The sequence below is a fragment of the Colletotrichum lupini genome, chromosome 7 (genome assembly GCF_023278565.1).
Source record: "Colletotrichum lupini chromosome 7, complete sequence".
NCBI lineage: Eukaryota > Fungi > Ascomycota > Sordariomycetes > Glomerellales > Glomerellaceae > Colletotrichum > Colletotrichum lupini.
The window spans coordinates 3,272,316-3,284,068 of NC_064680.1; the positions used below are offsets into that span (position 1 = coordinate 3,272,316).

At 57.3% G+C, this 11,753-nt stretch overlaps 4 protein-coding genes across 4 annotated transcripts; 3 read left to right on the forward strand and 1 right to left on the reverse strand.

The window, feature by feature from the left end:
- Nucleotide 1: 1 nt before the first annotated feature.
- On the forward strand, nt 2-1,753 carry CLUP02_14019 (rhodanese-like domain-containing protein; the record flags this gene model as incomplete). Its single annotated transcript, XM_049292953.1, has 6 exons — nt 2-966; nt 1,026-1,076; nt 1,103-1,217; nt 1,273-1,328; nt 1,479-1,524; nt 1,601-1,753. 6 exons carry the CDS (start codon nt 2-4, stop codon nt 1,751-1,753), a joined length of 1,386 nt encoding a protein of 461 aa, XP_049150099.1.
- A 57-nt stretch (nt 1,754-1,810) lies between these two features.
- CLUP02_14020 (40S ribosomal protein S2) lies at nt 1,811-2,845 on the forward strand (the record flags this gene model as incomplete). The annotated part of the gene is made up of 4 exons (XM_049292954.1): nt 1,811-2,080; nt 2,134-2,172; nt 2,259-2,516; nt 2,588-2,845. 4 exons carry the CDS (start codon nt 1,811-1,813, stop codon nt 2,843-2,845), a joined length of 825 nt encoding a protein of 274 aa, XP_049150100.1.
- A 751-nt stretch (nt 2,846-3,596) lies between these two features.
- On the reverse strand, nt 3,597-8,424 carry CLUP02_14021 (uncharacterized protein; the record flags this gene model as incomplete). The annotated part of the gene is made up of 6 exons (XM_049292955.1): nt 3,597-3,907; nt 3,986-4,980; nt 5,046-7,202; nt 7,297-7,336; nt 7,428-8,237; nt 8,406-8,424. The coding sequence occupies 6 exons, from the start codon at nt 8,422-8,424 to the stop codon at nt 3,597-3,599; spliced, it is 4,332 nt and encodes a 1,443-aa protein (XP_049150101.1).
- Nucleotides 8,425-9,275: 851 nt separating this feature from the next.
- On the forward strand, nt 9,276-11,438 carry CLUP02_14022 (uncharacterized protein; the record flags this gene model as incomplete). Its single annotated transcript, XM_049292956.1, has 1 exon — nt 9,276-11,438. One exon carries the CDS (start codon nt 9,276-9,278, stop codon nt 11,436-11,438), a length of 2,163 nt encoding a protein of 720 aa, XP_049150102.1.
- Nucleotides 11,439-11,753: the final 315 nt, after the last annotated feature.

Genomic DNA, 11,753 nt, shown 5'->3' on the forward strand with positions numbered 1-11,753 from the left:
AATGGTTACCATCGCTATCCTACGACCCGCGCGCGGCACAAAGCTGTCGCAATTCACTGCGCGCTCTCTCCAGGCCACCGCCGCCTTCGCTGCCCGCCGCTCCTTCTCCTCCTACCTCGTCACCCCCAAGGAGCTCGACGAGGCCCTCAAGAAGAATCCCCCCTCCAAGATCAGCCCCGAACCGCGCACCATTCCCCTTTGCGCCTCCTGGTTCCTTCCCAACGATGGCCGCACCGGCATTGAGGTCTACCGTCAACAGCGGATTCCCAAGGCCCGTTTCTTCGACCTCGACAAGGTCATTGACCGCCGTAGCGAGTACCCCCATATGCTGCCTTCCGCCAAGGACTTTGCAGCGGCCATGAGCGAGCTGGGCATCCGCAAGGAGGACACCGTCGTCGTCTACGACACCAAGGAGCTGGGCATCTTCAGCGCCCCGCGCGTCGGCTGGACCCTCAAGATCTTTGGCCATCCCAAGGTCCACGTACTGAACAACTTCAAGCTCTGGGTCGAGCAAGGTCTTCCTACCGAGTCTGGCGAGCTCTATAATGTCGAGTGCTGTACCTACCCCATCCCCAAGTTGGATGAGGGTAAGGTCGCTGAGTTCGAGGAGGTGCGCGAGATTGCGCTGGACCACAACAAGGAGGGCGCAGAGGGTGTACAGATCCTTGATGCGCGGTCTCCCGGCCGTTTCGCGGGCACCGATCCGGAACCCAGGCCTGGTCTGTCGTCTGGCCACATGCCCGGCTCCATTAACATCCCGATGACCGCTGTCCTGGATCCCGAGACCAAGACGTTCTATCCCGCGGAGAAGCTCAAGCAGATTTTCCAGGAGAAGGGTGTCAATCCTGAGAAACCCATCGTCTCGAGCTGCGGAACCGGCGTAACTGCCTGTGTCATTGAGACCGCTCTCGAGGAGGCTGGATGGGGCTCTCCTGAGACGCGCAGAGTCTACGATGGAAGCTGGACGTAAGTTCTATTAATTCTTAACAATACCTGGACTTTTGATAAGCTGACATATTTCATAGTGAATGGGCACAGCGGGTCAAGCCTTCTGATTCACTCATCAGGAAGAACGAGTAAGAGATGGAGCGAGAGAGTGCAGCGTCGAGTTGCGTCTAGTTGCGATACCCTCACTACCCCACTTCTGGTTTTCTCTGGTTTTCATGTACGATATCCGGCACATCACAGCTTTGGAGTTTGCATTGCGCATGGGAGAGGTTCGTCAGCCTTTTGGTCGTTTTGGGGAGGGACGCAGGTGGCTGGTGTACATAGCAGGCCACGGTAATGGATCACGATTATGGACAATTTGTGTGTTTGGATGCCTTACAGTGCGCATATGAGTGAAGAGAGAGAATGTGTGTCGACAAGGTACGTCCCGCTACTATAGGTATGTTCATAACTGACGAAGCTGCAATTCCTCTTCAATTTGATGGCCGAGATATCCTACCCAATTGAAGTGCGAGACCACCCAAACACAGTGAGCTTGCACGCATGACACACTGTACTCTACCTCGGTGTGGTTCGGTGAGCAAACCACCCAGGTGGAGACCCCCACCCTTCACCTTGGATTCCTGCCTCGAAGCTCAGGCCACCCTCTTAGGGCTCGCCAAACCCGTCCAATGAGCCCGCCTTGAGCACAATCGCAAAATATTCAGCCGGCCCTGACAGCCACCACAGACCCCCGCAAAAAAAAGTTGTACCCGAATCGCGAAATAACTTCCTCCCCCTTCGAAACACCACGCAACCGGACTAACCGCAGCAGCAGTCTCTTTCACTCGCGCGCTCAACACACCTTACCCGACGACACAAAATGGCTGACCGTGGTGCAAGCGCCCCCGCCCGTGGAGGTGGTGGTTTCGGAGCTCGTGGCGGTGACCGTGGCCGTGGACGTGGCCGTGGTCGCGGACGTCGCGGCGGCAAGAGCGAGGAGAAGGAGTGGCAGCCCGTCACCAAGCTCGGTCGTCTCGTGAAGGCCGGCAAGATCAGCTCCATGGAGGAGATCTACCTTCACTCCCTGCCCATCAAGGAGTACCAGATTGTCGACTTCTTCCTGCCCAAGCTCAAGGATGAGGTCATGAAGGTGCGCACACACAACACTCCAATTCGACCGGGAACCGAGATCGATTTTCGCAGACGACGACGCAACAATCGCCAATGCAGATGAAGATTTGGGTTCTCGGGCGTCATTTGGGATATCAATGCTGGTTTTTGGAGAGGGAGGGAAATGCTAATTTGTGGTTTCTTTTCCCCAATTGCAGATCAAGCCCGTCCAGAAGCAGACCCGTGCCGGTCAGCGCACCCGTTTCAAGGCCATCGTCCTTATCGGTGACTCTGAGGGACACGTTGGTCTCGGAATCAAGACCTCCAAGGAAGTCGCTACCGCTATTCGCGCTGCCATCATCATCGCCAAGCTTAGCGTCATCCCCGTCCGTCGCGGTTACTGGGGAACCAACCTCGGTGCCCCCCACTCCCTGCCCACCAAGGAGTCTGGAAAGTGCGGTTCCGTCACCGTCCGTGTATGTACACCCCGAAATCGACTCTGCGTATAAAACGAAGATGGGAAGACTGACTAGATGGAATCCTACAGCTCATTCCCGCCCCCCGCGGTACCGGCCTTGTCGCCTCCCCCGCCGTCAAGCGTCTCCTCCAGCTCGCTGGTGTCGAGGACGCCTACACCTCCTCCGCCGGTTCCACCAAGACCCTCGAGAACACCCTCAAGGCCACCTTCACCGCCGTCTCCAACACCTACGGCTTCCTTACCCCCAACCTGTGGAAGGAGACCAAGCTCATCAGATCGCCTCTCGAGGAGTACGCGGACACCCTGCGTGAGGGCAAGAAGTACTAGAGGATGTGCGAATGATGGGGAGAACGTCGGCGGCGAGGAGATGAGAAGAACAAGTGTCGGCTTCGGGATTTCTTCATGGAGTTGCGTGTGTTACACTGCATCGTTGGTTGGCCAGGGCATGACATTAAGGCTAAGGGCAAACTAGCTCCGGATCTGAAAATAAAGATCAAACATTGAATGCAGCCGACGGGTTTTTCAAAAAATAAGTACGGGCATGAATTTTACGATACCTTCCAGACAACGTCCCCTCGGCCGAGTGATATTATGTTGAAGCGCCATTCTGCGGAGCAATTTGGGATTCGAAAAGGATGGGTCGAAGTAATGATTCGGCAGCAGCATCGCCGGCAACTAAACGTTTCAAAAATCCTTGATCAAGCGACATAGGGGCGTCGACGGGCTGCTTGGCCATGTTTTCTATCCTTGAGGATGTACGGCAAAATATAAGTTCTCGAGACAGAAGGTACAAGCCATACTAGGAGGGAAGGTAACGGTAATCTGGCTCTGTTTATAGATCTAGGCCCTGCGTACATAATGCAGCATACGAACACTCGCTCGATACCCGATTCACATTGACACCACCCAATCACAAAGCGCACAGTTGAAACGTGTACATTTCAATGAAGTACGAGGGATATGTTCATGATAACCCGGATCTAAAAGTACGAAGCACACGTAACCAACTCCCACCCAAAACGTCTCAAGCAAACAACGAACAAGAGATACCCTCTCGTCTTAACCCAACCAACGAGGCCTACTTCTCCGAATCGCTACCCTCCTGAGCCGCGACGTTAAATCGCACTCGTCTCTGCCGCGGTGGATGCCGTGGTGGGAACAGCGACTGCCGGCCCGTCGCCGGCGTCGGCTGAGTTTCCTCCGCACTAGCCCCACCCGCTGCCGACGACGTCCTTCGCCCCGAGGGGACCCAGGCCGGAACGCTTCTCGGCACCAGGTCCGGATCAATTTCTATCACTTCAGGGGTTTCAGCGCCGGGCGTCTGGACCGCCTCACGACTGATCCATCTCGTTCCGCGAGGCGCAATGCCGTCGTTGGGAAATAGCTCTTCTGTAAGATAGAAGAATTAGTAAATCAAATCACACTTCTGTGTCGGTGATGAGTGTGGGCGCAATTCGGAGGACTCACCATTAATCATCGCCTCCGCACGCCTCTCAAGATCCCGCCTCTGCGACTCGGTATCGCCACCCCAGTACTCCGTCACACCAGGGAAAAACTCGGTCCTCCGATCGTCGCCAACATGATACGGCACAGAAAGCATCTGCGCTATCTGCGTCTGCCGAATCTCGTCCGCAGTAGGCCTCACGCTCTCCGCGAGCCTCGCCATCTTCGTCCGCAGCTCGTCGGCCTCGGCCTGCTTCCGCAACCCCTCGTCCGTCACGCTCCGCCTGATCTCTTCCTGCCGCTCTCTGCTCTGCAGATGCACCGGCCACCGGTTCATCGAAAAGAACTGCCGCTTCTTCTTGCCGCACACGCCGGGAGACGCCCAGTCCCAGATCCGCTCGCGGTGCAGCGTCATGAAGCGCTTGTCGTCCCGGCGCCTGTGGAACCACCGCGGCCGACTGGGCCACAGCGTCCCGTGGCCCCGCGAGAGCTCGTCTATGATGCCCCGCCGGACGACCTCGCGCGCTTCTTCCTCCGTCATCTCCTCCGTCCACGTCTGCGGCTCGCCTGCCTTTACGACGCTCTTGTACGACACCCGCGGCGTGACCGTGTCCTCCTCGCCGGGCCTGTCCCGCGAGAAGCTGCTGCCCCACATGCCCAGGACGTCTTGCAGCTGCGTCTTGCGGTACTCCCAGTCGTTGCCGTGATTAAGGCGCTGGTTGATGATGGGGAGGTTCACGACACACCTGGCGAGCTCGACGCCGAGGCGGTAGCCGAGGGTCCAGAGGAGCTCCTTCGTCAGCGTGCGCGTCAGGTTGATCTCGTCCAACTTTGCGAAAGCCGAGGGCCATTCCCACGTGCCGAATGGGTTTGGAACGTTGAGGCGGTGGTACAAGAGCTTGTTCTGGTCCGTTTCTTGGGCCCAGTCGGTGCCTATGTCCCAGTTCATACGGTGTTCTGGGTGCCAGTCGTTTTTGGGTCGGCTTATGGAGACCTCGCCAGTTTCTGAGCGTTCGTAGCTGAGAGGTTTCGTTTTGTTAGTATCATTTCTTTTACACTTTCATCAGATGAGGAATGGATTTACGTGAGTCTTCCATATTCGGCCAGCACCTTGCTGTACTTATTCACCAAATCATCAGTGAAGAAATAGTCGCCCGTTCGAATCCCGTCGTTGAGGGCACCGGCAACCCGCGGCAGCGTGTTCTTGCGATCCTGCCCCGCAAAGAGACACACCTGGCTCGGCTCGTTCAGCAGCGCCTGCATCCGCGCGACAAACACCTCAAAGTCGCGCCCCAGCTTCGGGAGCACCGACTGCTGGGCCTTGACCGTCGTGGACGGCCCGCAGACAAACCTTAGCCAATCCACCTCCCATTGTTTGAGGGGGCGACAGTGTCCGCCGTTCTTCTCCCGGTGGGCAGCCAGGACCTCCTCCACGTCCCACGAGGGCGCCCCCTTGAGCCCGTACTCGATGTTCTTGATCACGCCCTCGAGCATCTCCCGCGGATCTTTATTGTACGCACTCGTGAGTTTCTCGCGGAGGGTGCGCAGGTAATGAAAGTCGATGAGCACCCTCCTCTCGCTCTTCCTCAAGAAATGCCAGGGTGTGACGGGACCGTACAGCTGCTCGGGGAGCCTCACCGTGTCCTTGTCGACCCCCATGTCCTCCAGCAACTTCTCGTGACTACGCACCGTTTTCTTCCACAGTGTACACGCGCGGTCGCGATTGGCAACCTGCATCTGGTTATGCCAGTACGTGATACCGAGCGGGTCAAGCTTGGTCTCCGGCGGCGGCGCCTTGACGGAGTGAGGCTTGTACACGATATCCCGCCTCGCATCAGCCAGCGCAGCCGCCCTCTCCCTCTTGGTCAGCGGCAGCACCAGTTTTCGAAAGGGACTCGCGAGCGCCACGTTCTCCTCGCTGTTGAAATGCGAGAGACACTGCTGCAGCGCCGCGCGCTTTGCTCCGCGAAAACGGGCGAAGCGCTGCTGCGTCTCGCCCTCGGGGTAGAATTTCTGCAACTTGCGCGTCTTGCCCTCGTCCTCGTACGTGTTGACCTCGCCGCCGACGTACTCATCCATGAGGAGGTAAAAGTTGGCCTCGCCGTGGAGCTCGTCCGAGGTCGCCTCGGGCCCTCCCGTCATGCATTTTTCGAACCACTCGTCTTCCGTGAGCGCCATGTTGAAGTCTGGCTCGTACCCGAATTTCTGCCCGCGCTCTCCCGAGCCGGGCGCCTCGTCGCTGTTCGGGTCCGCGGCCCACACGAGGTTCCCGTCCTCGCGGAACCACTTGAGAAATGCCATTCGTAGCAGCGGTCCGGGGATCTGGTAGTCGACGTCCTGGACGGACTCGGGCACGCGGTGTAGGAGGTAACGAGGCCGCACGGGATCCCTAGCCCTCTTCTCGACGACGATGTCGCGCCCGTCGAGTAAGGGTGGCAGTCGCGTGCTGACGGCGCCCATTTTGGGGAAATCGACGACGAGCTTCTTCGTGCCGTAGTGGTGGTCTTCGAACAGCTTGTGGGTATGCAGCATGCTGATCGCCTCGCGGAGGTCGACGTACCAGTCCTTTTCGGTGACGCCGTCCATGCGGATGCAGTACTGCAAGAACTCGCCAATCTCGGCACACTTGCGCTTCCAGTCGAGGGTGCGGTCAGTGTCCTCGTCCGCGAGGAAGTTTTTGATGCGGACGAGCTGGAGTTTGGGTGCGGGGACGCGCCAGCCCTTGTAGTCGATCATGCGCAGGTCCTCTTCCGTGGTGGCGGGGTCTTGTCTGAACCAGTTGATGAGCCACTGGCTGTCGTAGGGTCTGCTGCGGAGGTCTTCAGAGGTCTCGCCGTCGTTTCTGGTGGTAGTGGTAGCAGCAGCATCGGCATCTTCGGGTCCGGGGTCGACCATATCGACGTCGGATGCCTCTGACGCGGTGCTGGGCGATGCGGATTCGGAAACATAGATTTCTCTAACGGGAGTGAAGATACGAGGGGGTTGTGTCGATGGAGGGGCGAGGGCAGAGTTTCTCAAGAGACGACTGCCGCGTCCAGATCGGCTTGCGGGTAAACGATGCCCAGTGGATGATGATGTGTCGGCGACGGTGATATAGGGGGCAGTCGTATCATCGCGCGGAGGCGTTGCCCTGGTGTCCAAAACGAAAGGGGATTTCACAGGACCTTGAGGCTTTGGAGGCGACTCCGTAACTCCCGAGAAGCGAACAGAAGCTCGTCCATCTTCACTGCCTCTAGGCAGTCTTTCGGTGGTAGTCGGACGGCTGGTCTTTGGTGGCTGACCTCTCTATGTCAGCTTAATTCTCAAGGGCAACTCCTTGGGTCTATCTGACTTACACGTAACCGTGAACCTTTTCGGCCCTTGTCTTTTTGACTGCTGCGAGTGCCCTCGCCTCGAGTTGATGTTACTGTCTCTAATTTAGACTTTATCCGAGTCCGACTAGTCGTGGCCAAGGCAGCTAACGCACTCGGGGGCATCCTTTCACCCTCAGAATCATCTCTTTCCCATTCCTGAGCTGAATCATCCTCGTTATCTTCCTCCTCGTCTTCCTCTTCATCATCGTCATCGTCTGGTGGAGAGTTCCATTCAGGATGCTTGTACTTCGTCGACCTCCTGATGAAATGGTTGCTGCTGTAATAGGGGTCAAGGGTCTGCGGCCACTTCCAGTTTCCGGGGTTATCGCGGGCACGCCACTCCGTCGTAAAGGGGTTCCTGGGTGCCTCTCCGCCCTCGGCAGGGGCTCGCGGTACTGACTCAGGCTGGACCGGCTCTTCGTCGACGAGGAGGCTCGACTGACCTGCGTACGTCGAAGGACCGTACGTACCTTCGGGTCCGTCCAGACACCCAGTGGTATCCGGACCGCTGATGCCCTCTCTCTCCTCTCCCACACCATAAGCAGGACGGCCTTCGCCTTCCACCAATCCAGATTCGGTCCTCATCTTTGCTGCGACGGCTTCGATCTCAGCCCGGGAGAAGCTGGTGCCCTCGAAGCCCAGGACCTTGGCCCACCTTTCTAGATCGTCGCCGCCTTCGACAAGCTTCCTGAGCATGATATCTCTCTTCCGGTTTTCCAAACTCCGACCGTCGTCTTCGGCTGCCTTGGCTTGCGCGGCGAGATCCTCGACGCCCTCTTCTTGGGTCACCCCCCAACGAGCGTCTCCGAGGTCCGCATCTTGAAGCCACTCGTACCGTTGACCGTACAGACTTGCCATGAGCCCGCGGAAGTCCGCATTACTATGAAGAATCGCATCGATCTTGCGTGTGGAGATGAGTGTCTCTATGTGTTCGAAGAGACGATGGGGTTCTGGGTTATCGAGTGCGAGACGTGTAGCTTCCCACGTATCGGAAGGGAACCTGTGATATTGCCTTCTGACCATATCGGCCAGTTCAGCTTCAGTACGGTTAGACTGTGGACATCACGATTTTGGCTTAAGGTGACACTCACGCATCCTTGCTTGCGCCATCCTGGCTGCTGTTGCTTGTGCTCAGAGGTCTCTTGTTAGACTTGCGAAATCAACAACGGTAAAGGTAAGGGAACAACCCAGGATGGGGAGAGAACAGAACGCCAGACTTGAGAGGGAAAAGCCCAAGCTCCCAGGTAAATAGGAGCTGTGACGCTGCAGGCAACTGTTCGAGAAGAATGGTCACCTTGCGCAAGATAGAGACATTGGGGAGCAAAACCTGACAAAAGCAACGGGGAAGTTTGAGAAAGCAGAAAGTTGAAGGGAACTCAAGTTTTCACCTAGACTTGCGAAACACTTCCATTTTACGATTTTCAAAGAGTCTGATAGATTCTCTCAATGAATTTCTGTGTCGCATTGTGGTAAATCCAAAGAGCGCATCATAAGGAGGCATGGCACCTCCAACAACGGCGACAACAAAGAAAGGTATTTTTTCGGAGGGAGGATAGGGATAGACGGTCAATGTTTCGACAATGCATTCAGGACGCGATATTGCATTGCCTGTTCCGGCCGTGCTCTCTCGCTAGAATGGGTTTTCTATTTGCGACAGAGCACACTGTCTGTTTCTTTGTCGTGTGGTTTTGCGATTGTCGCAACGGCGGCTACCTGATCTTGTCGCGAAGCCGCGAACCCCAGCAACTATGAAATGAGGTTTGAGGCCAGACATTCGGATGCTGACAGGTCACATATACTAAAGATCGAACAGGAGAAACCTTGGTTCTATCCTGTCATCTCCAAGCAATGGGCTTCCAGCAAAAGTAGAAAAGGCATTCGCAGACTTCTGCAAGTAGATCAATGCAGCAAAGACCTGTTCCTTCTTCTGCTATAGACTCTTTCCCTTCACGGCAAAAACAATGTCTCGTCAGCAGAGTCCCGATGATTCTGGCTCCGACGGCGTGGATGCTCACATCCGCGACCCGCCTGCCGCCGTTTCGCAATTTCCATCACAGCCAGAGTCTAACTCAGCCCATGCCGAAGATGGCATCCACGAAGAGACCGATGTGTGCGGCCCAGAAGAATCTGCCCGTCGTCTGGAAGTCGAAGCTCACGAAAGAGAGCTCGACGAGCAAATCCGCATAGAGATAGATGCTCAAGAGCGCGAGGCTATATGGCGTCACCAAGTGCAAGCCGAGAGTCCCAGCAACAATCCCCAAACTTCTCAGGCATCATCCCAAACACCACCTCTCGTCATCGGCGCACCGCTGGGCAAGAATCTCACCGTCGTAGAAGCCGCGCGTCGCCTCGTCGCTCAATGGGAAGCAATCCACGAGTCAACCCTCTCATCGACCCCAGACGCTGCCGGCCCCATCCTCGAAGAACTAATACAAGCCCGCGCCCAACTCGATGCTCTCACAGCCCACCAACAACAGCATCACGGAGAAGAAGACACACACGTCCCTCTCCTAGACAAAGACCCAGTAACGACACCCCTCAACTCGCTCCAAGCACACAAGGACCAAGCCATCGCCTCCAGAATCAAGTTCCTCACAGACTCCCTCCAAGACTCCTCCTATCCCCCGGAGCACGCCAACATCACCGCCGCAATCTCCCTCTACCGCGCCTCCCGCATCCCATACTCTGCCAACTGGACTCTCATCTACGCGGGCCACCTCGTCGACTTTGCGCCGACCTACGCCTCCTTCACCGCAGACCGCGCCACCCGCCTGGCACGCTACAGCCGCCTTCACGGCGAAGGATGGCTCTGGATCGAGCCGCCTCTGGCCCGTGACGCCGGCGGCGGCCCCTCGCCCTTCTTCTCCGCGCGCAAGAGTACTTTTCTCCCAGAGACGGACTCGACATACGACATGGGCCACTACAGCGTCACCATGTCGTTCCGCAGGATGAAGTCCCTCGCGTACTGCGGCGCGGAGCCGCTACTGAGAAGCATGGCCGTGTCCAAGAAAAGGAAGCACGAGGAGTGCAACGACAACGACGAGGAGGCGGCAATGGCAAACTTGAAAGACTGGCCAGTCGTCGCCGAGAACGAAGAATACGACGACCTCGACGCAGCTTCAGACTCGGACTTGCCTTGCTTCCCTCCTCGCTATACCAGAAATCCCAAATCGCGCACACCATCATCTTCCTCTCGAGCAGGTATAAAACCCCCATCCGCCCTCCGCCGAAACCGCCCGTCGCGCCACCCACACATGGCCCGCGACCCCTCGGCGCCAACCCTCCACTTCCGCACCCTCCTCGACAGCGGCGCGACGCTGCCGATGCTCTACAACCGCGACGCACGCGCCCTGGGCATCGAGCGCGGCTCCTACGCCGCCGTCTCCCGCATCTCCATCGAGACGGCCTCGGACACGGTGGCGACATGGCTGTACGAGATGGAAGTCGCCGTCGTGGACACGGTCACGTGCGACCCCCTCGTCTCGGCGTCGGAGCCCGTCTGGCCGGCGGAGGAGCCCATGCTCGGCGGAATCACGCTCGTCATGGTACGCGGCTCACCCAAAGCTGGAAATGGTTCTTTCGCGTCGCCTCGTGGGGGCACGGACGCTGTGGCCAAGACGACGGCGGAGGCTGGGACGACGTTTCTTGAAAAGGCGACGAGTCTGGTTGATATGGCCGAGGGCCGCGATTACGGCCGGCTTTCCGGGCTTTTGCCGTTCAAAGTGTGTTATGTGCAGAGCACGCCTGGGCTCCGGACGATTTGGATGGGCGAGGACCGGCGTGATGTGCTGGGTGCGCATCGGATGCCCGGCCAGATGCGGTGGGCGCCGGGGACGGGGAAGGTGTGTGACCCGGGTCATCCAAGGGAAGTGTGGAAGACAGTCTGTCGAGATGATGGCGGGAGGCCTGCGGTGCTTCGTATGGAACATGAAAAGGCGGCGGCGATCTCTGGTTATGGGGAGAAAGGGGTAAGCTTGGTTGATGTTGAGGAGAAGGGATGGAAGGGACGGAGTGAGGTCACAGTCACGGATGAGAATGGCGTCAGGGCGAGGCATGTCATTGAGCCTAGGACATTGGATTCGCAGCGAGAGAAGCAACGCAAGAAAGTTAGATTATTTCAGTAGGTGGTTAAAGAACAGCGCCATTATTCTGTGACCTTGAAGTCTGGATTCTATCAGGGCAGGAGGATTAGGTTTGTCAAAGGTTCGTTCGGAAATGAGTGGTTATAGTCAGTCTTCAGTCCCAATGCCAAAAGAGATACAAACAGTATCAAGACGACTACAACACTGCAGAGCCTCCCGTCGACCCTGCAATTTGGTTCGATTTAGCAACACCGAGCTCTTCGCAACCAGGCTCGTCAGGTTCGTCAGGTCATAGATCCTCACAATCCGGATCTTCGACGGGACAGTGAACGATGGATCAGATAGATGCTTATGGAG